General features: G+C 44.3%; 1 protein-coding gene across 2 annotated transcripts in view; it reads right to left on the bottom strand.

Annotated features, from left to right (window-relative positions):
- Positions 1-352: 352 nt before the first annotated feature.
- LOC137428903 (NEDD4-binding protein 1) overlaps positions 353-24,962 on the bottom strand; it is a 79,555-nt gene continuing 54,945 nt past the window's right edge. Inside the window, exons 4-8 of one of the 2 annotated variants that reach the window (XM_068118764.2) lie at positions 12,970-13,100; positions 11,691-11,787; positions 10,466-10,573; positions 3,445-3,543; positions 353-1,074 (exon numbers count right to left, since the gene is read on the bottom strand). In XM_068118764.2, the coding sequence (XP_067974865.2) occupies positions 789-1,074; positions 3,445-3,543; positions 10,466-10,573; positions 11,691-11,787; positions 12,970-13,100 (721 nt within the window). In that variant the 3' untranslated portion in view covers positions 353-788. The remainder of the gene's footprint in view (positions 1,075-3,444; positions 3,544-10,465; positions 10,574-11,690; positions 11,788-12,969; positions 13,101-24,962) is intronic. The other variant, XM_068118765.2, reaches the window with a different exon arrangement.

Raw genomic sequence — 24,962 nt, 5'->3', positions numbered from 1 at the left:
AAGGAACCCAAATAGACAAAGGTGGTGTCATCAGGAGCAACCTGGATGGGATTTGGGTTTTGGCTGCTGCTCCTCTATCCCCCAAACCCATCCAGGCACAGCCAAGTGAGCATTACGAAAATAGATAGTCATGGAATGTGTTCTGAAGGTCTCTCCTTCCTTGTTCCTCCTGAACATACCTTCAGTCACTCCACACATTTTGCAGGGGTCTTCACACCTTAATAATGTAGCTGTCCCAAGAGCAAACATCATTTCATGCAGCTCCAGCTGCACTCTCATGCTGCTCTACTTTGGAACTCCTTGCCAGCATCCTGCTTTCCTCCCATCATATAACATTCTACAATTCAAGAGGAACAGTTCCCAAATTTATTCTGCTGCCTCTACCATGTGTCTTTGGCCTTGTAAAGGGTAAGTTCCATAAAAACGTAATGAATAAAACTGGACAAACATCTGGCATTCAATCAGTGGTTCAAATGTGAAAACAAAGAGGCCAACCCACTGGGTATTTACACTTTGTGGCCTCTTATATAGCTCTTCCATGTGCTTTGATAACTGCATATTTAAAAAAAAATCAACACAATATCATGGAATTTAAACTGGGGATCCCAGGCATTATTGTACAATCGGGATATTTTTTGGGCAAAGAGAACAGACATGTAACATCATGAGGCAAATCACAACTTGTGCCATCTGGAGTTTGAAAGTTCTCCATATGAATATGAAAATGTAAAAGCCCTTAAAGCAAAATATCCATATAAACATTGTCCCAAAAAGAAACGTTGAACTTTTTACTCATCCAGGAGCAAGGAAGAAAGTAAATTGAGATCTTTTTCGTTCGGGTGAAGATTCAGCACTCTGTTGATATCATCTTCTTTTGTAGGAAATATATTCAGCAGAGCCTCACGCAGCTCACCTTTTCCACTGCCAATTGGATCCCTCGCTGCTACTGTTCTCTGAACATTGAGGTGAGACGCAGGGGTGCCGATGAGACCAGTACTGATGGGACCGCTGCTGATTGGACCGGTGGAGAGCTGTGGCTGCATGCCAGCGTTTTGGTTGTGTGAATGTGGACGTCTGTAAATATGAAGTCACATTTTAAAGTACAAACCAATTGATGGAGATTCCTTTACATGCATTAAAATAACCTAATCAATTAAGGGCCCATCAATAAATTGATATGGGGTTCTTCTTGGGTGATCAAAAAAAGTAACGTTTGTAAATCGTAATTTAAATCTCAGTTACATTTGCGGAGTGAAGGAAGATGGATAGGGGAATGAAGTGCCAACAATATTCAACAGCCCCATGCTATGGCCTCACTAAACTGCTGTAGCCATCTTGATATTACTATACGAGGTCTGACAAAGTTCCAGGACTGATGTTCATTTTTTTTTTTCTCGACAGGTGGTAGCACTGGCTTGAGTTTGGTAATTTGACATGCATCATAATCTTCCAGTCAGTACTGTGTTAGCTGTTGTATCATTTGGCTGGCACTCAAGCATGACTTCAGTCTCTCCTGGAATTTGGGGAATATAAAGCTCAAAATTATCAGCATCTCTTGCAATGAGGCCAAACTCAAGGCTTGTTTATCTTACATAGGCAATTTGGTGGCCTCTTTCCTTCCACCCCCACCCCTTCTCCTTTACTAGTTCCCTCTGCTCTTTCAGCCGTCCAACCCTATCCAGTTCCTTCAGAATGCACATATATTTCCACTAACCCAGGCTTGGTTAACTCCCAAAGTCCAGGACGACCTCTCACCTCCACTCCTGTGTTCCTCATTGCTCCCACTTGTGGACCTGTCTTGCTGAGGCTGATCAATCCCATTCAGAGGCTGATCAATCCCATTCAGAGGCTGATCAATCCCATTCAGAGGCTGATCAATCCCATTCAGAGGCTGATCAATCCCATTCAGAGGCTGATCAATCCCATTCAGAGGCTGATCAATCCCATTCAGAGGCTGATCAATCCCATTCAGAGGCTGATCAATCCCATTCAGAGGCTGATCAATCCCATTCCGAGCCCAATCAATCTCATTTAAGGCCTACCAATCCCATTTAAGGCCTACCAATCCCATTTAAGGCCTACCAATCCCATTTAAGGCCTACCAATCCCATTTAAGGCCTACCAATCCCATTTAAGGCCGATCAATCGCATTCCGAGGCGCACCAACCCCATTTTCCCTTCAGGCCTACAATCAAGCGGTGCATGACCATCTCAGGTCACCCATAACCATCCCTACCCACAATCCTTTATACCCTCATTAACCTTGCAAATATCACTCAACCCTTTTACTTACACGCTAACGTTTCCGTCTCTCCTATTTTCTTGTTCTTTCATTCCCTTGCTTATTTGTATCCAATTATTGTCTAATTTCTGCATTGACAGAAAGTATCCTTTTATCCGATGTCACATTACTCTTTCATGAGTCTCGATTTTGTATAAAAAAATAATATAACAAGGGCATCACTATCCAAAAGGATAGATATTAAATAAATAAACCAGTGAAGGTGAATAAAAATAATTAAGTAATAAAAAACAGATAAATATACATTTTACATGGTACATCAAAGAAAGAGGAGCAAAAAGTGTTTTAAATGGCATGGATAAGAGCTAGATATTCACATTATAAATATAAAATAAATAACCACCTATAAAATAAATAACCAAATAACCACCACCTTTAGAGGCCATTTTTCCCCGCAAAGCAGGGGTTGGCCTTTTTCGGGAACCGTGGTTGTTGTTGTTTCTTGGTCCCCTTTTTGAAGCAATGTTTTACGGCCGGATGCCCTTCCTGACACCAACCCTTTTTGCCGCCTTTAACGACAAACAGGGAATTACCAGTGAACTGGTACTCAATTAGCCGACCTCGGAAGGATGACAGGCTGAGTCAACCCCCCTGGCATTAATTCAGCGATCGACCGGGATTCGAACCCAGGATCCTAGGATCGTAAGCTGGCACCCTAGCCGCTAGCCCAACACCAGGGCTCACATTAAAACCATATAATTATTAAATCAACTTTCAGTGTGTGGGATAGACTGGGCCAAAACAGCACACTTACTTCTGAGTTATCTCGTCTGGGTTTGATTAATTATTGACCAAACTATAAATTCAGATTGGTGCTTCGCAGGTGGGATGTTGCATCACAAAGTGCACCATCTCAAAGTTGGAAAGCTGGGTACCTGTCCACGAGCATTAGTTGGTGGGAATTCAAAAGAATACACGATAGGTTTTTGACAAAAGAGTAGGCAGGTTATTCCCAACACCCTGAAAAAATGAAAAATTACTTGCCTAAACTACAGGAGATAATGAATCAGCAGTATTGTCACGTCCCCAGAAATGATGCTTCATGCATGTCAAACGCGTAATTGTTAATACACCCAATATGCATACGATGCGATGACTGGAAAGCATATACAGTACAAGAGAAGTTAGGAAAAGGTCCTTACATATTTGCACAAAGAAAGGCATCCACATTTGGTCCATGTGGCCCCAGAGGATCATCAGGAACCATGAAAATATCCTCTGCAAAAGTAAATTGCAGGATTCTGAAAAATAAAAGAAGATGAGCTTAGAAGTGAAATGTATGGAGAATAATGCTGATCAACTGTCTCGATACATCACAGATGGAAAGTAAGAAGGGAGAGCTGCGGGGGTGGTGGCGGGGTCTTGTAAAGGGTGTCGAGGTGGTGAGGTTTGACATTCTGCAAGATTATATTTACATTGCAGTTTTCTTGCATTTTTGTCTGTATTCTTGGCTCACTCAAGAACTGATAGATTCATACCAGTGATCTATAGTATCCACCTCAAAGTACACAATGAAAGGAAGGGCATTTTATGAAATGCACAAATAAAAAGCTTCAATGACGTTATGAAACATAGGGGAGAGAAACAAGCATGGATCCATCACTGGGACTTGGGCTAAAACACACACTCAATTTTTACACTACAAAGAGAAAAGCAGGGTTAAGCAAGTGATTCACTTTGTCTACAAACGACAGTTTATCATTGAGGAACAACGTATCCTCAATTGAAATGTTATATTAGTTTCGTTTAGCAGTACCTTGGTTCAGAACATGGCAAATTGTATGGAATCTCATCCGGATCGCACATGCGTGGAGAGGAATGAGATACTTTTTTCTTTTTAAAACTCTGTCTTGTACTCAAACAAAATTGAAAAGCATTCCAAAGAAAGTGAAGATTGACGAAATGCAGTTTGGATTTATGCCAGGAAGAGGAACGACAGATGCGCTTTTTATTGTGAGGCAGTTGCAGGAGAAGTATATGGAGAAGAGGAAGAAGTTGTTTCTTGGGTTTGTTGATTTGGAGAAAGCATTCGATAGGGTTCCACATGAAGTAGTGACATGGGCATTGAGGAAGGTAGGAGTGGAGGAATGGTTGATCAGAGTAGTGATGGCAATGTACAAAAGAGTGCGCACAGCTGTAAGGACGAAGGACGGGAACAGTGGTGAGTTTGAGGTGAAGGTGGGAGTGCATCAGGGGTCGGTACTAAGTCCACTACTATTTGTAGCTGTCATGGAGGTGCTGGCTCAGAACGTAAAGGAGGGTTTACCGTGGGAGTTGTTGTATGCAGATGATCTAGTGTTGATTGCAGAAAGTATGGATGGACTGAAGGAGAAGATGAACAAGTGGAAGGAATGTATGGAGACAAAAGGCCTGAAGGTGAATATTGGAAAAAACGAAGGTGATGGCAAGTGGTAAAGCATGTGGTGAGGTGGAAAGAACTGGGAAGTGGCCGTGTGCTGTGTGCAGGAAGGGTGTCTGAGTGAATTCCATTCAATGTCCAATGTGCACTGAGTGGGTTCGTCAAAAATGTAGTGGTTTGAGAGGGTCATTAACCAGTGTGGCAGCTACATTCAAGTGTAAGGTGTGCACAGAGGGAGCTGCAGATGGAGGAAATGTTGAGTTGGATCTTGGAGACGGCGTGAAGCTGGAAGGTGTGAAAACATTTTGTTACCTAGGAGACATGCTGAATGGAGAAGGTGGATCAGACTCTGCAACGGTTGCTAGAGTGAGATGTGCATGGAAGAAGTTTCGGGAACTGAGTGGCGTGCCGACGAGGAGGGGAGTGTCGTTGAAGCTGAAGGGAAAGGTGTATGCTGCATGTGTGAGAAGTGTTATGATTTATGGGAGCGAGCCATGGGTAATGAACGTAGAGCAGCAACGAAGGCTGGAAAGGGTGGAAATGCGAATGGTTCGGTGGATGTGTGGAGTATCGTTGAGAGAGAGGAAGACAAATGATGAATTGCGAAAGATGATGGGAATAGAGCCTGTGATGGATGCTGTGAAGAGAAACAGTCTGAGATGGTTTGGTCATGTGTTGAGGAAGGATGAAAGTGACTGGTTGAGAAGAGTGATGGAAATGAATGTAGAAGGAAGTAGAGGACGGGGAAGACCGAGAAAGACTTGGCTAAAGATGGTCGAAGAAGAAATGCGGGCAAGGGGGTTAACAAGGGGAGATGCAGAAAATAGGGCAAAATGGAGAACATTGTCATGGGGACCGCAAGGCTAACCCCCGCTCTTGCAGGGAAAATGGCCTTAAAATGCCTGTTGTTGTTGTTGTATTCCAAACAGAAAACTTACTGTTTTTTGGGATGTCATAAAGGACACAAACGACAGGTATGAATAATTAATGCAACGTGTTAATTAAGGTGGTGTATTTTTCCTACAACCCTTAAAATATTTATTTCATTTAAATTGAATTATATACTTGATCACCGGAGAACACGAATAACCTTTTTTGGCACATTCAAAAACCCTTCCTTTTAGCAGTACTTGGACAAAATATTTTGGCATTTTACGTCATCTTGACAAATCAAATTTGCCACTCGCAGACCCTGCACAAGTCCTTCTGTCTCAAGACGCGTGGGGATAAGGTGTTCTCTGAGCTCTCTAGTTTTTCTTTTGTAAACACCGACGAAACCACCTTCTCCACATTTTTCGAAAATCTGCATCTCCCTTCCCACATTTTGGCTCAAGTCAAGATTCCATGCAGTCAATTACTCCATTTTCAATGCATTGCCCAATGTCAAACTCCAAAAACAAGACTGAAAGTCTAACAGCGGCGTAGCCGGGCTTGTTTGATACTTTAGTTGAAGAGGATAGTATGACCTGGGTGCAGATACCAGTTTGCAAATAAGGTAAGTATTAAATTATTTTGAAGTACCATAAGTCTCTAAGCTGTCTGTCACCATGTGAGTGAAGAGACTATATTGAGACACTGGTTTATTCTACAGTGTGTATCAAAAAAAAGGTAATCCGAATTCAAGGGGTTAATATGCAAAGGTTATTTAGTTTGACAATTTACATGTGGTTTACGAATTATGAGGAGATCCTCAGCTTTCCATTGATGCCTTTCATGCATCATTGCTGTCACACATGACCGAGTACATGTTCATTGAAAATGACAAGTTCAAATCGCATTTTTACAAGTTTGGCTAATCGGTGCAAGACAGTTTGAAATGGACGCATTACTTGTCGACTGCCAAGTTGATTATGTAAAATTGTTAAGCTGGTCTTGTAATTGTCGGTTGCGTCATCCTTTGTTTAAGATGGGCCTACAGTGTATGGGTTTAGAGACAGTCTGGGTCATTGAAAAGATGGTTCAACTTACGACTGAACAGCGGACCTTCGTGGTTACAACCTTTCACCAAACTGGAAGTTTGCAGTGAGCTCGTGATGCGTTCAGGGAACGATTCCCAGAACGGGAGCCTCCAGCAGCCAAAACCATCTGGGCGAATGTTAGAAAATACCAAGAGCATGGCACGAGCCTCAACCACAAGAAGGAGAATTCTGGTAGGAGGCGCACTAGGCGATCGGAAATTAACATTGCAGCAGTGAGGCAGCAAGTTTTGGAGCATCCTCGGGATACCAGCGCAAGACAAAATAGGACGGGATTGCCTTCGGCAACATTCAACCTAATCACAAGACTGGACCTCCACCAACATCTATATCAGATTCACATCCGGCATCAACTTACGCCAGGGGATTTTGCCAGGAGGCTGCTGCTTGCCAGATGGTTGATAGCATGTTGCGAAGGAGATGTCAATTTCCTGCGATATCTCGTTATCGGCGATGAAGCTGCTTTCGCCATGGACGGCAAGGTCAATACCCTTAATGTTCTTGAATATGCACCGACAGGACAACCCCCGGAATTTAATTTTGACACCAACATGAATCGACAAAAGTGGACTGTTTGGTTGGGACTTTGTGGAAGTGGTCAGGTGATCGGACCATTTTTCTTTCAAAGGAATGGCAATGGTAACAGGTATCTGCAGATGATCAATGATGAAGTTTTACCGCAGCTGGAGGAGAACTTTGAGCGACAGGTTGGTGGTGTCTTCAGATATCTCTGGTGGGCCCAAGACGGCACCCCAGCACATCGTCTTATCGCTGTCCGAGATCGACTGAGGGAACTCTTTGGAGACCGAGTCATCGCCCTCAACCATGCAGTGGAATGGCCGCCAAGATGACCTGACTTCACACCATGTGATTATTTCCTTTGGGGACATTTAAAGAACAAGGTGTTCGTAACTCCTCCCCGTGATCTTGACGAATTGCAGGGCCGTATTCGACATGAAGTGGATGCTTTGCGCAATGACCCGTCTATGGTGAGATGAGCAGTTCAGGGCATGCTCCGCCGCTGTGAGCTTTGTGTTGAAAGGGGAGGTGGACATGTTGAAGGTGTGGGTGCATAAAGGCCAATCATTCCTGAGAAAAGTTCACATCTGACGTTCATTTTGCACCAATTATCCTGGCTTGCATCGATTAGCCAAACTTGTAAAAATGCGATTTGAACTTGTCATTTTCAATGAACATGTACTCGGTCATGTGACAGCAATGATGCATGGAAGGTATCAATGGAAAGCTGAGGATCTCCTCTTAATTAGTAAACCACATGCAAATTGTCAAAATAAATAACCTTTGCATATTAACCCCTTGAATTCGGATTACCTTTTTTTTGATACGCACTAGACTACTGTGTTCAAAAAGTATCCGACCTTTATTTTTCGTGCGTAAAAAAAAAGAAGCTAGGGAGGCGTTGATTGGTGCATGTATGTAGGCGATCCTAATGCACACGCGTGAATTTTTTCCCACCTGCAGAAGCTGTCATTCGACGGCAGACCGCCGATGAGTGAGGACATGTAAGCGAGCGCCGTCGGATTTTCGTTTTTGACAAAATGACGGAAAAACTTGAACAACGCTACTGCATCAAATTTTGTGTAAAGCTTGGCGATTCCCAAGTGGAAACGATCCGCAAGATTCAACACCGTTCATTCCATTATGAAGGAGGATTTGGGCTTCAGGAGAATCTCAGCGAAGTTCGTACCAAAGCTGCTAACGATTGAGCAGAAGCAACTCCGTTTGGAGATCGCACAGGACATGCTGGAGACTGTGAACAGCGATCCCAGCTTCCTCAACACAGTGATCACTGGCGATGAGTCCTGGGTTTATGGGTACGACCCAGAAACCAAGTTGCAGTCATCACAATGGAAGCATCCAACATCCCCGAGGCCAAAAAACACAAAATTTGATGCAGTAGCGTTGTTCAAGTTTTTCCGTCATTTTGTCAAAAACGAAAATCCGACGGTGCTCGCTTACATGTCCTCACTCATCGGCGGTCTGCCGTCGAATGACAGCTTCTGCAGGTGGGAAAAAATTCACGCGTGCGCATTAGGATCGCCTGCATACGTGCACCAATCAACGCCTCCCTAGCTTCTTTTTTTTTTACGCACGAAAAATAAAGGTCGGATACTTTTTGAACACACTACGTATATATAGATACATATGTTTTGAGTCAACAATGAACCAACCATACACCACATCAATCCAGTAACTTTGCAGTCACGACAAAGGGATTGCAGTGTTATGATTATATTTACTATATTATTATTATTATTATTAACAATATTAGTGTTATTACGAAAACGATGTTACTGTAATAAACTGAGGCAAATTCCGTACCACCGTGATAATTAGTACACCGTTTCTCATTGGGTCATCAATGAACCATACACCGCTTCAATCCAGTAACTTTGCCGTCACGACAAAGGGATTGCAATGTTCCGATTTATATATACGACATTATTATTATTACGAAAACGATACTACTGTATTAATAAACCTGGGCTAATTTGTTTGAAGTGACCTGAAAGTGAGGTATGAAGGCATTAAGCCTAAGGCCTACATGTACTGTGTCGTTGGAAGATCCGTAACACCTATGCTTTCGATATTTGATGGTCATTTTAACAATCGGTGTGTTTGTGTTTCACACTGAATGAAAAATGTAAAGGTAGAGCATGGCAATTGTGATATATGACTGGTTCGACGATATGTTCGGCCTGAACGAAATTGGAATCAAAATGCCGGAGTGTGGAGAGTCAGCCGCCGCACCGCCATAATGACATCAGACGTAATCACATCACCCTGTCATGTGACCAGATCCTCAGCTCTGATTGGTATACGTTTGAGGGGACATACATACATACGGACGGACACTGTTCTAGACAGCTTTGCCTTATGGGCTACGCTGTAAAAAAAAATCATTAAAAAATGCATTTCAACCCTTGTATCCTTCACAAATGCGACACATGTTCTTCTCCACCACAAGATAGGTAATCTCTTTTTCTTCAAAAGGGTTATTTTTCTAACGTTTTTGTCTGCTGTGGACCTCATCCACAAATCTCACCCCTTCCCCCCACTCATACAGCAGTGTTTCTCCTTGCATTTTACAACCATTGTAATCTCCCATCACATGATCTTTTTCTCTGTCTGTCAAAGTTAGGATTATGGAATCAGGAAAAGTATCCACCTCACCACTTAAAGCATCATGACCCCCCTTTCTGCATCCCTGCTCACCTCACCCTCTCAATGCTTACCCCTCACGCCACACTTTATTAACATGTATGAAGAATTAGCAATAAAATTAGATTTTAAAATGATGTTTTTGTTTTATGTCTGGGCCAAACTTTTGCATTCCTCATAATATTTGTCTTTTAAGGATTGGAAGTGCATGTTCTTTACTACAAATAAATGTGATATGGGAAATAGATAGCATATTTGTCTGGAAATTGGTGTTATTCTGTGAAGCGACATCACTTCCATCAATCCCAGCGGCTGTGTTTGTGTGAAAGTAAAGTCTGGTGTTGTCTCATTTATCTGTCTGCATGTGTGCATGATTTGTGTAGCACAAGCCTTAGAGCCTGTAAAAAAAAAAAGAAGTATCGGAAGGTAGATATAGCGGAAGGTAGCCCCTGCCCTGCCCACCTTTCATTTCCTGTATCCATGCCTGTGGTAAAGATAATAAGTAAAGTGAATGGAAAGCAAGAGGGAGAGAAGGAAGTAAAAATAATTTGCCCCAAGTAAGCATGACACCAAACTGTACAGTTGATGTGGAAGATGAATGATGTTTCACATAATGTGGTTTGGAGAGATGTAGGTGCAACATGCCTGTTGGAGATTATGTGACACCAGGAAGGGGACTGGTCCACAAACTCCCGGAAATTATCATTGGTTACAATCACACCATCCACGCGGGCGGCCAAGTGCAACATGAACCTGAAAAGTAAGGAAACATGAATTAGAGAATTAGAGGTTTTTTAAGGTAGTCGTGGGAAAAATGGCAGGTGCATATAAAAGGCTCTTTTATATGGTATGTGACAAACTATAGAAAAGAAGCGACGGACATTCCATAGCTTGTAGAAAATGCCAGATGATAGAAAAGAAGAGACATTGAAAAAAATCTCATGTGCATGCTGGACTACCCTTGTGTTCTTAGGAGGAACCAAGTAATCCTCTAGAAAAGTTCATTGGAGAAAAATAGAAAAAAAAAATACATGGAGACATCACTTGCATCAATCAAATCACAATAATTAAAAACCAACCAATTCTCACGTTCTGTATGGGGGTCCCAAACCGATAAAGTAAAGTGTAAAGCATCTTGCCCATTACTCGTCATGAAAAAGGTATCAATCCAATTCTGGATACATAATTTTTTTGCCACCATTCTTTTTGTGCCTTTTTCATTCTCTCGGCACGTAACTCCATTGTATATTGATTACTACCGGAGTCAAAACTTTTCAATGTCCAACTTTTTGGGGTTTGCCCCTCTGAGCCAAGCAAAAACTGTGGCACTTAGGTGGAATCTGTTTTGAAAGCCAGTAATTAGACATATTGGCCAAAGCATATTCCGAGTTCCATCTAGTTTCAATGTATAGCCTTTGAGATACGAGTGCCAACACATTTTGGGCAGGACGGACGGACAGACACCAACGTGGATTCAAGGGTTTTCTTAACCCTTGTGCCAGCACACCTACTAATACTTTATTTCGTTACCACTAAGCTGGTACTCATTTTGCAAACCTTGGAAGGATGACGAGCTGTGTCAACTCACCTGGTGTTATTTCAACGGCACGACAGAAGCTCAAACTTAAAACCCCAAGATCTTAAGCCAGCCACCTTAACCATTAAGCAAACACCAGGTATATTAATTTGATGCTATAAGGAAATTACTACTTCCGTGACAAAAGCAAGGAGGACTCAATGCAATGTTTAAATATACATGCATGATATGGATAACGAGATGTTGTAGTTGGAAGGTTTTTCAAAAATGCAAAGCACAATCAAGATAAACAATTTAATGGCTGTTGGACTCAAATTTGCGGATGAAAGTTACCGATCATCATGGGCAGAGATGCGACGTCCTTCCACCATTCGGGATGGAGTGTAGGAGACAATACCTAATTCTTCCAGCTGCTCCAAAAAATGACTCTCTGTGGTTGGAATATTGTGAAAAACTCATTACTTTCCTTGTTTGCTTAGAAAATAAAACTGATCAAGTTTAAAAATTCAAATTACCAGTTCGGATCATCATGTTTTTTTTTCTTCTTTACATCCTTTTACACAGAAATGTATCCACAAGAAGCAAATAACTTGAGACTTTTAAATCCTGTGGTTGCTACAATATCCCAGTCCACAATTGCCTGTGATATTCCCCATATTCTCCCCATTCATATCTGATATTTCCTCGGAGACATGCTGAATGGAGAAGGTGGATCAGACTCGGCAACGGTTGCTAGAGTGAGATGTGCTTGGAAGAAGTTTCGGGAACTGAGTGGCGTGCTGATGAGGAGGGGAGTGTCGTTGAAGCTGAAGGGAAAGGTGTATGCTGCATGTGTGAGAAGTGTTATGATTTATGGGAGCGAGACATGGGTCATGAATGTAGAGCAGCAACGAAGGCTGGAAAGGGTGGAAATGCGAATGGTTCGATGGATGTGCGGAGTATCGTTGAGAGAGAGGAAGACAAATGATGAATTGCGAAAAATGATGGGAATAGAGCCTGTGATTGATGTTGTGAAGAGCAACAGGTTGAGAAGGTTTGGTCATGTGTTGAGGAAGGATGAAAGTGACTGGTTGAGAAGAGTGATGGAAATGAATGTAGAAGGAAGTCGAGGATGGGGAAGACCGAGAAAGACTTGGCTAAAGATGGTGGAAGAAGAAATGCGAGCAAGGGGGTTAACAAGGAGAGATGCAGAAAATAGGGCAAGATGGAGAAGATTGTCATGGGGACCGCAAGGCTAACCCCCGCTCTAGCAGGGAAAATGGCCTTAAAATGCATGTTGTTGTTGTGTTGTATTCCCCATATTCTCAACATCAACGGATGGTTCGTCATCAAATTTATGAATCACATTTTTATAAAATAATAAAGTTTATAAATCCCTTTATTATTTTTTTCTTGTAATATTTGCTCATAATTTGTTGACACGACAATGAATAAATATAGATTTTTTTATTTGACCCTTTATTTCATTCACTGCTTGACATTCCATCGTTTGGATGGGAGGGTCTTAAAATCATAACAATAATCTTAGGAATAACATAACACATGATGTGACCTAAAATATGTGGGTATTTAATTGCATCATTAAAGGAAAGAATATTTGTTAGTGCCTCACCCTTAATGATCGAAGTGCGATGGGATCTGTGTTGTGGCACAAACACCGTGATCTTGCGATGTCCCCGGTCCCAAAAGTACTTCACGCACAATGCAATACCCCGGCAAGACATGAACCGATTTATTCCATGTCTGTGGAGGTGCAATAACCAAAAACTCATTTTGTCTCATAAACTTAACTTGATAATTCTCACTCTATCAGCACCCCCTAACTCCAACCTGTAACCATAATCATCTTCCCCTCATCCTTCCCATTCCTTCAAGCATTAAAGCATCCGATTCACTCCCTTTTGGCTTATGGAAACATCCAATTCCCTCTATTTTCATTCAAGTGTCCACCTAAAACTGAACAATTACATTATTGACTCAAACAAACGTAAAAGGATTTCAATGAAAACAGCATTTAGCATACGTCTATAATCTATATACAGTCACGTGGAAAAGTAAGGACACCCCATGTAAAGTTTTGACTTTTTCAACATATTTCAACATACAGCTATTCGATCTTCATTTCAACAATATTGATAGATAAAGGTGATATAATATAACAAATATCATGAAACATTTACATTTTGTAGTCCATTGTATAATTTAAATAAACATAAATGCAAATTTCGCATTTGGAAAAAGTAAGTACACCCTTGGCTCTAATAGGTGGTATTGCCCCCTTTGGCAGAAACAACCTCAAGTAGGCGTTTCTTATAACTGTCTACCAGTCTCTGACATCGACTGGGAGAAATTTTGGCCCACTCCTCCATGCAGAATTTATATATATACACAAAGAATTAAGTTAAGCACCCCCCCCGTTTTTTTACAACCTCGCACATTACAAGTTTGTTGTCGTCAAAACAGTGTAATATACCCATGATATTGCTATATTTTCTGGAGAAGTGATATTATGGTCACATAAAAACATAACAATCATGCCGTTTTCAATATTTTATTCTGAATAATTTAAGGTGAAATTTTTTGGGAATTTTAGGCATATTTTCACCTCAATTTAAGTATGGAGCTATAGGTCCATCACGGACAGTGTGGATGACGTTTATGTTTTCTAACGTACAGTCATTGTTCTGAGAAGACCTCTAGCGATCTTTGCGTCAATAACGTGTGTAGGACCCACGTGATCGGATCACTGACTCAACCCTACGTCTCATAGACCCTGTAAGCCGTCGTATGCGTTGCTGTGGCAGGTTGTTCCATTCCCGACCATCCCCTGGCCTGCGTACAGTCCTGACCTGAACCCCCTCGAGCACGTTTGGGACATGTTGGGACGACAAATTGCGAAGATGGTCCCTCCAATAGCCAATCTGGATGAATTGGAACGTGCATTACATCGGGAATGGAACAACCTGCCACAGCAACGCATACGACGGCTTACAGGGTCTATGAGACGTAGGGTTGAGTCAGTGATCCGATCACGTGGGTCCTACACACGTTATTGACGCAAAGATCGCTAGAGGTCTTCTCAGAACAATGACTGTACGTTAGAAAACATAAACGTCATCCACACTGTCCGTGATGGACCTATAGCTCCATACTTAAATTGAGGTGAAAATATGCCTAAAATTCCCAAAAAATTTCACCTTAAATTATTCAGAATAAAATATTGAAAACGGCATGATTGTTATGTTTTTATGTGACCATAATATCACTTCTCCAGAAAATATAGCAATATCATGGGTATATTACACTGTTTTGACGACAACAAACTTGTAATGTGCGAGGTTGTACAAAAACGGGGGGGGGTGCTTAACTTAATTCTTTGTGTATACTAGGGCATGCCCGTACTATATATATATCTAAAATTATATCCCCCCCCTCTATTTACATGACATGGTTTGGTCCAAAGCGAACGGCTTGCGAGTACGGTGACAATCCCCCCCTTCTATTTACATGAAATGGTTTGGTCCAAAGCGAACGGCTTGCGAGTACGGTGACAATCCCCCCCCTCTATTTACATGAAATGGTTTGGTCCAAAGCGAACGGCTTGCGGAGTTTGGTAAAGAAATCGCCATAGCGTGCACAAACGCGCAGGAAAGCGAAAGAATCGCAAATTAGTTTTAATTAGTTTTAAAACATAGTTTAACGCCAACATAGTTTGCCAACGTGAAATAAATGAATACGCTCTCAAATGTGCCGTCCGAGGCAGAGTCTGTTCGCCACGTTCGGCACACGTGATAGCTCGCTGCTCTCTGATTGGTTGAATCGTTTTTTGGACATAGCTCGGTAACTACTTCTCCGATTAATATGAAACCTTGAAAAGGCACATCCTCGGGTCCCCAGCAATATACCTGGCAAGTTTCAAGTATATCGGACCCGTGGTTGTCGAGAAACAGCGGTCGCATACAGACACACACACAGAGATTACTGGAATTATAGATAGATGTGTATATATATATATATATATATATATATATATATATATATATATATATATATATATATATATATAATTAATATATATATATAATTAATATATATATATATATATATATAATTAATATCTATCTATAATTCCACTAATCTCTGTGTGTGTGTATGTTTGTATGTTTGTATGTTTGTTTGTGACCGCTGTTTCTCGACAACCACGGGTCCGATATACTTTAAACTTGCCAGGTATATTGCTGGGGACCCGAGGATGTGCCTTTTCAAGGTTTCATATTAATCGGACAAGTAGTTACCGAGCTATGTCCAAAAAACGATTCAACCAATCAGAGAGCAGCGAGTTATCACGTGTGCCGAACGTGGCGAACAGACTCTGCCTCGGACGGCACATTTGAGAGCGTATTCATTTATTTCACGTTGGCAAACTATGTTGGCGTTAAACTATGTTTTAAAACTAATTAAAACTACTATCTATAATTCCACGGGTCCGATAAAAAACACCGTACTCGCAAGCCGTTCGCTTTGGACCAAACCATTTCATGTAAATAGAGGGGGGGGATTGTCACCGTACTCGCAAGCCGTTCGCTTTGGACCAAACCATTTCATGTAAATAGAGGGGGGGGATATAATTTTAGATATATATATAGTACGGGCATGCCCTAGTATATATAATTAATATATATATATATATATATAATTAATATATATATATATATATATATAAATAATTAATATATATATATATATATATATATATAATTAATATATATATATATATAATTAATATATATATATAATTAATATATATATATATATAATTAATATATATATATATAATTAATATATATCTATATATATAAAACAGTTTGTGTGTGTGTGTGTGTGTAATGTTATCGATAGACTCCTAAACGGAGAGGCTCACGTGCTTGATATTTGGCATAGACATGGCCATTGAGCCTGGGACGAACATGGCCTACCTCAAAATATTTGACGAGATCCATATTTTTTATTCATATTTACCTCAGCACATTTCAGCGAGGAACATTATACACGGAATCTCAGCCGGTGCCAGAGCAGCTCGCTGATTCGCTCAGAGCGATCACGTGATGTTCCATCCCCGCCGCCAGACCACTGAACTGAAAATATATAGAATGACCATTGCCATTCACACCACATAGGTGGAGATGCAGCTACCGGGCGCCATCTTGGTTGGCACTCGATGCTGGGCGATGGTGATTTCCGTCACACGTTTGCACGTAATTCAGAGCGAAAAGCGATTGGGTTTTTCACCTTTTATGCGATCGTGTTTTGTGTCGATTTTTGTCGATTTTGTGCGATATGAATTAAACGTCTTTGAAACAGCTGTGAAACGTCTTTCCACAACCCTTCCTGAACCGATTGAAGCAGTTTATTGCCGCACAAAATGGCATTTTAACAGTTGTCTGGCTTTTGAAATCTGGGACACGTTCAAAACAAACAAGATCCGCGAAGCGAGTTGGTCGAGTCGTGCTAACCAAGATGGCGACACGGCGGCTTCACCTTTCACGGAGTATGAGCGTCCTATATATTTTCAAGTCAGTGCGCCCGACTCGCTCACGTACTTGATTTGTGGCATAGACATGGCCATTGGGCCTTCACGGTGTAATTTGTGCGAGGCTTTTGTCCGAGTGAGCTTGAGTCGAGAGGGCGAATGTAAGGGTTGGGAATGTACGGGTCTCCCTTCCCCCGCCCGGCAACGCCGGTACTGGAGGGCGTCACAGGATCGGTGAGTCTCCAAAATCCGCTTTGTGCTGTTGTTGCGAAGATGCAGGACGATGTCGCAATTGTTGTGCTGCTCTCCTACCATGAGAACTGAACTACCCCTTCCCCTCCCCCCTCTCACCCCTTCTTCCCTCCCCCTCTCCTCCCCCCTTCCTTTCCCCTCTACCCCTCCCCCTCCCTTCCCCCTCCACCCTTCTCCTGCCCCCTCCTCCCACTCTACCCCTCCCCTTCCCCCACCCTCCTCCCCCCTCCCTCTCCCCCACCTCCCCTCCCTCCCCTTTCCCACTTCCCCTCCCCTCCTCCCCCACCTCCCCTCCCCTCCCCCCTCTTCCTCCCCTCCCCTCCCCCCTCTTCCTCCCCCTCCCCACCTCCCCCCTCTTCCTCCCCCCTCTCCCTCAGTTTCCCTCCCCTCCCCCGCCCGGCAATGCAGGGTACTTCGGCTAGTATATATATACAGCAATACCCCGTTTTACGCCATTTCGACCTACGTAAAATCCGACTTTACGCCACTCTTCTAGAGTAAATTTCAGTTCAGCAAACGTCATTATGTGCGATTTTACGTCACTCCGACATCATAATAGGACGTGAAAAAAATTAATTTTTCCTTAAAAATATATTTAAAATAAATAAAATAGTACATAAATTAATAATAAAAGCTAAAAAACAATTTTGAATACAACTAGAACGGGCACTCGGTAGAGCGCATACCTTCGCCGCAGCTACTGTTCTGTACTTGGCATGGGAGTGTAGGGAACAGAACAACAAAAATACGATTTTGACCTTTTCGTGACCTTGACCTTGACCTTTGACCCGATTGCTCCCAAAATCTAATCAAATGTGTCCCGTATAATAACCAATCATCCCACCAAATTTCATGCAATTCGGTTGAATACTTTTTGAGTTATGCGAATAACATACACACACACACACAGACATACAAATAAATACACAGCGATCAAAACATAACCTTCCGCTTTTGCGAAGGTAATAAAAAGCACATTAAAAATATTTAAAAATGTACGTACAGTATACTGTACGTACGCGTAGCTGCTGGTTCTCATTCAAAACAAAGGCGACGCCATATGCATTTTGTCCTGTGTTGCGGTCGCGTGCTTGCTTTGCCTTTCGCTGTTATTTTTGTGATTATTCCTTTACTGTGTAAAGGTTCCTTTACTGTGTAAAACAACCAACGTAACGTGGCAACGGCGAAACATGACGACGATGCCGGCTCGGACGACCGTCCGTGGCAGACGTCACGTCACATCACCGTGCAGAGTGTGCAATGTCCACGGCGAGGTCAGGCCCCAGGGCCCATGGCCCATGTGAAACGAACGACCGTGTCATGCCTAGAGCCGGGGTGCCTCGTCGGGCACCTCGCCGGCATCCGGCGTCGACGAACCGATCGACGTGTGCATGTGCACATGTGCATGGATTTGCAAATGCCTGCCTGCCTGTACGTCGTCGTTTCTGCGCCCCCCCCACAAGTTGTAAGACAGTCTATGATACAACAAATCCTCCCCATCAGCAAATACAAACAGTTCAACGTTTTCGTTTCGTTTGCTTGTCATCCAAGGTGGTGGATCGCAAACGTGGTGACGTCATACGCACACATCTTTGTTCGATAAAGTGGGGGCGCATCGTCCAAAAAAAAAAGAAGCAAGCAACTTCGGCCGCTCGAGGAAAGACGGGGCACGTCTACGACTTGGAGGCGAGCGTCGATCCCCGGGGCGGCCGGGTTCACGGAACCCTGAGCTCGTTCGTTCGTCACAGACGACACGACACGACCACCGGTGAAACTGCTCGGACACATTGGGTAAAGCACGCCGTGGTGAAGCGGGCCGCGGAGCCACTCGGCACACAAGCCCGCTCACGGTCAACACGTACGTGCCGGTCACCCTGTTCGAGGAGAAGACCCGACCGATAGAAAACAACGGAGGGACTCCCGACGGGGAGCGGCAAAGATTCAGGGTGAAGCCGCAGCCTCCTCCAGTTATTTACTCTAGTTTTACGTTGTTTGTCTTCATTTTAAGGCATTTTTAAGCCATTACGCCCGGTTTACGTCAAAAACGGAGTTATGTCACGGCTTATGGAACCAATTAATGACGTAGGCCAGGGTATTACTGTGTGTGTGTGTGTATATATATATATATATATATATATATATATATATATATATTGTTACGTGGTCCCCTCGGTGAATACCTGGTCTCGGTGACCCCCGGACCGTGAGAGGAACTTCGCCAGAAAGCTGTATTATATATGCGCTTTCGCCACGCAATCCATATGAATTTCCCCCAAGAGACAACTGACGTTCAAGGATATATTTCAATGGGAATGACCATACAATTGCAATGACACAACCACGGAGATTTTCCCCGAGCAATCAACCATATACAACCATCAACAATTCCCAATTCACAAGCACTTTCCTATGAGTAAGATGGCCATCTTATATACGTGTGTCCTGGTGAGTACTCACGACACCCTTTTGGTCTCGGTCCCGCACAATGTCTCTGGGCCCCTCCTGACCAAGATGATGGTCGCCGTCACCGCACTCGGGCGGTTGAACGAACCCCGGGTGGACGTGTTTCCACCGGGCAGGTATCGTACCAGGCACCGTGGCTGCAGCCCCTCGTGGCCACGCGAAGCGGATACGGTAAAGCGAGCCACACCCCACGCCGCTTGCAAGGCGCGTTAGGCCCCAACGTGCGACCCGCACGCGTCTGTTTGGACGGTGCCGCGAACGAGGCCAGACGCGGGGTCGATGCACGGCCCCACGTCAACTTGCCGTCTCCACCGGGGAGGTACACGTCCCGGTAATTCCTCTCGCCAGACAGGCTTCGGATCGGAACGCCGCTTTTCCACGCAGCGCAAGGTCGATCCCACCTTTTGTCGGAGCGGGGCGAGGAAGAATAATAATCGTCCTTTTTCCTCGTGTCTTTTCCTCTTCCGTTTCCGGTCACTTCCGTTTCCGGCCACTCCCTCAGAAGGGCTCCTGACCCTCCAACCACAACAACTACACAACAACTTAATATACTACACACGGATAAGCAAAGACCTGAATGGTAATTCACATACATTCACATAAATATGTAACACTCCCCCCCTTCAAGAAAGAAAGTTTGAACCCAGCGAAAACTTTCGTTGCCGGCCAATTTGGAGAAACAAACCAGATAACTCAACCCTCTGACTTTGACTGTCAGTTTCTTGGGAATGAAGGTTAAGGGGTTGATCAAAGATCCAAAGTTAGGCAACTCGATAGCACTTTTTCCGGGAGGCCAAGCCGAGTATTCACTACATGGATGCCTTTAGGAACGCGGAGTTCACGGTTAGTCCGTGCAGGAAAGTTCTCTACATGGGCGCCTTGAGGAACGTGGAGTTCACGGTTAGTCCGTGCATGAAAGTTCCCTACCTGGACGCCTTTAGGAACGGCGTTCACGGTTAATTCGTGTAGGAATCTTGGCTCGGTGGCTCCGCCGCCTTCAGTGCTTCAACTTCTCAGAACTTCCCTAATAATTATGGTGGGACCACTTGTCCCTGTAGTCCCCTGAATAGCGGTCTCCTTCTCGGCCACTACTTTGACAATCCTTCCTTCGGGAGCTGCTGTAACTCAGGGAGCCTCCATAATAATATTGATTGCGGCCACCACCAAAACTACCGCCCCGTTGTCCTCTCCTGTAGACCTCTCGACGCCTACGAAATGCCTTCCCTACTGTTATGGTCCGACCCTCCAAATCCTTGCCATTCCAATTCTTCTCTGCCTCTCTGGCGTCTTTTGTGCTGGCAAACGTGACAAAGCCGAACCCTCTTGACTGTTGCGTTTCCCAGTCTCTTACCAACCGCACTTCCACCAGCGGCCCATATCTGTTGAAGACAGAGGTCAGAACTTCTTCCTCTGTTTTGAAGTTCAGTCCCCCTACAAATAACTTGGCACTTTTGTCGCCATCCCGAGCTGGTGTGGTGTTATTTTCCCTGCTGGGCTCTTTACCAACCCTCTGGTTACCATAAACTTGACCCCCGGCCAAATCATTCCCGAGAACCACAGATACACCCTCTACAGGAAGCGTGGCTTGTAAACCGACGGTGACCGGTCCTGACACCAAATCGGACTCCAACTGGATGACCTGAAGGGGAGCACTAACACCGCCCCCGATCCCCTGTAAACGCACACTATCCCCCGTTGCCGTCTCCTCGGACCATGGCAAAATGCCTTCAAGCATTAAAGATTGATGGGCCCCTGTGTCCCTCAATATCCTAACCGGTCTCCGGTTAGTCGAGGCTCCATCCAGTGACACAAACCCCTCTGAAATAAATGGTTGGTAACCCTTTTGATGGCGATTTCTTACGCTAGCCATCGCATTCGGAGTTGTAATAGTCGGACTCCGCTCTGGGTTGTCCCTTTTCATGAGGTAACAACTGGACATCAAGTGTCCAGGTTTCTTGCAAAACGCGCAAGTAGGCCCGGAGGAAAAACTCGGGGTCTGCCTCGGGCCCCCCGAACTATAAGTTTGTCTTGGGCCCGCATCCCTCTGATTTCGAACCGGTGGGGTATCATAGTTGTCCCCATAATCATCTCGAGGCCGCCGCCATGTATGGTCGTTCTCCGCACCGGCTGTTCCCCACCTCCCCTGCAGAGATCTAGGCGAGGAGTTAGGTTCGTGGACCCCTATTCGGTGGGTTAAGGCATAATCATCTGCCATGGTGGCTGCGTCCCACAACTTTGGTACCTTCTTTTCCTGCAGGTACACTTTGATGTCCTCGTGGACACACTGCTGGAATTCCTCCACCAGGATCAAGTCCCGCAATGTCTCGAAGTCTTTCCCGACTCCTTTTGACTCACACCACCGATCAAACATGCTTTCTTTCACTCTGGCAAACTCCACATGGGTCTCACTCTCCCTCTTCCTGGCATTCCTGAATTTTTGCCTGTAAGCTTCCGGAACCAACTCATAGGCCTTGAGGATGTGCTTCTTCAGTACCTCATAATCTGCACATTGGTCCATTGGTAGCGCCGAATAAATTTCCTGAGCTTTCCCCACCAGCACACTTTGCACGAGTATGGTCCAGGCCTCCTCCGGCCAGTTTAATTGTCGAGCCACTTTCTCAAAGTGTGGGAAAAATTTCGCGACTTCTTTTTCACTGAACGGTGGAACCAGCCTCACATGTCTGCCCACATCCCAGGTTTTCTGGTTAGGTGTCGACCCCGTCAGCAAGGGTGGTGCCTCTCCCCGTTCTCTCATTAACTCCAGCTCCTTGAATTTGATTTCTTGCTGAAGCTCCATGTCACGTTCCTTTAATTCCCTTTCCGCTTTTCTCTCCTCTGCTTCGAGGTCCCTTGCAGCTCTCCTCTCCTCTGCTTTTCTCCCTTCTAACCTTTCCTGGAGTTCTCGTTCCACTCTCCTTTCCTCTGCTTCTGCTTTCCTTTCTTCTTCTTTTAACCTTTCCTGGAGTTCTCGTTCCACTCTCCTTTCCTCCGCTTGTTTCTCTTCCCTCCTCTCTTCTGCTTTCCTTTCTTCTTCTGCTCTTTCCTTTTCTGCTTTCCTTTCTTCTTCTTTTAACCTTTCCTGGAGTTCTCGTTCCACTCTCCTTTCCTCTGCTTGTTTCTCTTCTCTCCTCTCTTCTGCTTTCCTTTCTTCTTCTTTGATCCGTTCCTGGCTCCGTAATTGCAACTCCAGTTTCCGGAGCTCAACGTCTTCTGGTTCTTCGGGTAGCCACTCCCAGGCTAACTCGTCCCATGTTCCTAATCCCACCATAGATTGTATCACCGTGGCCTGCAACTCTGCCTTCCTCAAATTAGTTCGGACCTCCAAGTTAAAATGTTTGGCCAATTTCAAGAGGTCCGACTTTAGCAACGCTCGGAACTGTGCCTCACTCGGGGTTACCCCAAAGTTCTGTGCCACAAACGCCATGGTGTCTATCGTTAACACCTGTTAACCTTCACCCAAGACTTTACCCCAATTTCTCCAAATTTTTTTTTACCAATTAATAATTAATTAATAAATTTTAATTAATAAAAAATTATTATTTTATTATTTTATACAATTTTAAATCCCGGACGTAGACCCAATTGCGAAACCGCAAATCGTAATTTGGACGAGCCCCCAATTCTGTTACGTGGTCCCCTCGGTGAATACCTGGTCTCGGTGACCCCCGGACCGTGAGAGGAACTTCGCCAGAAAGCTGTATTATATATGCGCTTTCGCCACGCAATCCATATGAATTTCCCCCAAGAGACAACTGACGTTCAAGGATATATTTCAATGGGAATGACCATACAATTGCAATGACACAACCACGGAGATTTTCCCCGAGCAATCAACCATATACAACCATCAACAATTCCCAATTCACAAGCACTTTCCTATGAGTAAGATGGCCATCTTATATACGTGTGTCCTGGTGAGTACTCACGACACCCTTTTGGTCTCGGTCCCGCACAATGTCTCTGGGCCCCTCCTGACCAAGATGATGGTCGCCGTCACCGCACTCGGGCGGTTGAACGAACCCCGGGTGGACGTGTTTCCACCGGGCAGGTATCGTACCAGGCACCGTGGCTGCAGCCCCTCGTGGCCACGCGAAGCGGATACGGTAAAGCGAGCCACACCCCACGCCGCTTGCAAGGCGCGTTAGGCCCCAACGTGCGACCCGCACGCGTCTGTTTGGACGGTGCCGCGAACGAGGCCAGACGCGGGGTCGATGCACGGCCCCACGTCAACTTGCCGTCTCCACCGGGGAGGTACACGTCCCGGTAATTCCTCTCGCCAGACAGGCTTCGGATCGGAACGCCGCTTTTCCACGCAGCGCAAGGTAGATCCCACCTTTTGTCGGAGCGGGGCGAGGAAGAATAATAATCGTCCTTTTTCCTCGTGTCTTTTCCTCTTCCGTTTCCGGTCACTTCCGTTTCCGGCCACTCCCTCAGAAGGGCTCCTGACCCTCCAACCACAACAACTACACAACAACTTAATATACTACACACGGATAAGCAAAGACCTGAATGGTAATTCACATACATTCACATAAATATGTAACAATATATATATATATATATATATATATATGTATATATATACATATATATACACAGACTTGGCATTTAATATGGAATATTTTTTCTTTCTTGACTTGGGTTTACTTTCTTAACTCAGTATATCAATCTGGTGAGTTTCTTTTACACTATGGTGATTTAATTGTTAAAAGAACCATGTCACTGATTGCCTGTCGCAGCAAGAAGTCAACAACAGGATTATATCACAGGTGGCGTGGCAAAATGTACGGACAGGTGCATTTGATGATTGGCTTCACAGTCGGGTATACAAGGGTTGTTGCGTTCTGTATTAGTGGAAAACAACTGCTGCACTTCTCCAAAAGTTATTGCCGCTTCCTCTGGAGATGGTCCGTCAACTCAACAATGCTGTTTGTCATGGAGTGGTGGCTTTACGAAATTACGGCATGAAACAGCGTGCTATTGCTCGGCAGTATAGCATCACTCAAGGTCAGGTGTCAAAGATCCTGAAACGAAATGCTCAGAGGGGTGTCCCTTCTCCAATACCGAGGCCAGGACGTCCCCGCAGAACCACAAGGAGGGATGATCGCAAGCTGCACCTGTTCGTCCGCAATGGCCATACCAAGACAGCTAATCGGCTTAGGGCTGAGTGGCAGCAACTGACAAATGTGCCTGTATCCAGAAGGCTAGTCAACCAACGACTGGTTCAAGCAGGCTATCGTGCCAGGCGTCCCCTGAGAAAGCTACGCCTGACCAGACAACACCGCCAGCACCGATTGCAGTGGGCCAGAGAGCACCGTCAATGGCAGCCAGGACACTGGAATCACGTGATCTTCAGTGAC

This window comes from Myxine glutinosa, chromosome 6, assembly GCF_964187855.1.
Source record: "Myxine glutinosa chromosome 6, kmMyxGlut1.1, whole genome shotgun sequence".
Classification (NCBI taxonomy): domain Eukaryota; kingdom Metazoa; phylum Chordata; class Myxini; order Myxiniformes; family Myxinidae; genus Myxine; species Myxine glutinosa.
This window is presented reverse-complemented; position numbering and strand designations above follow the sequence as displayed.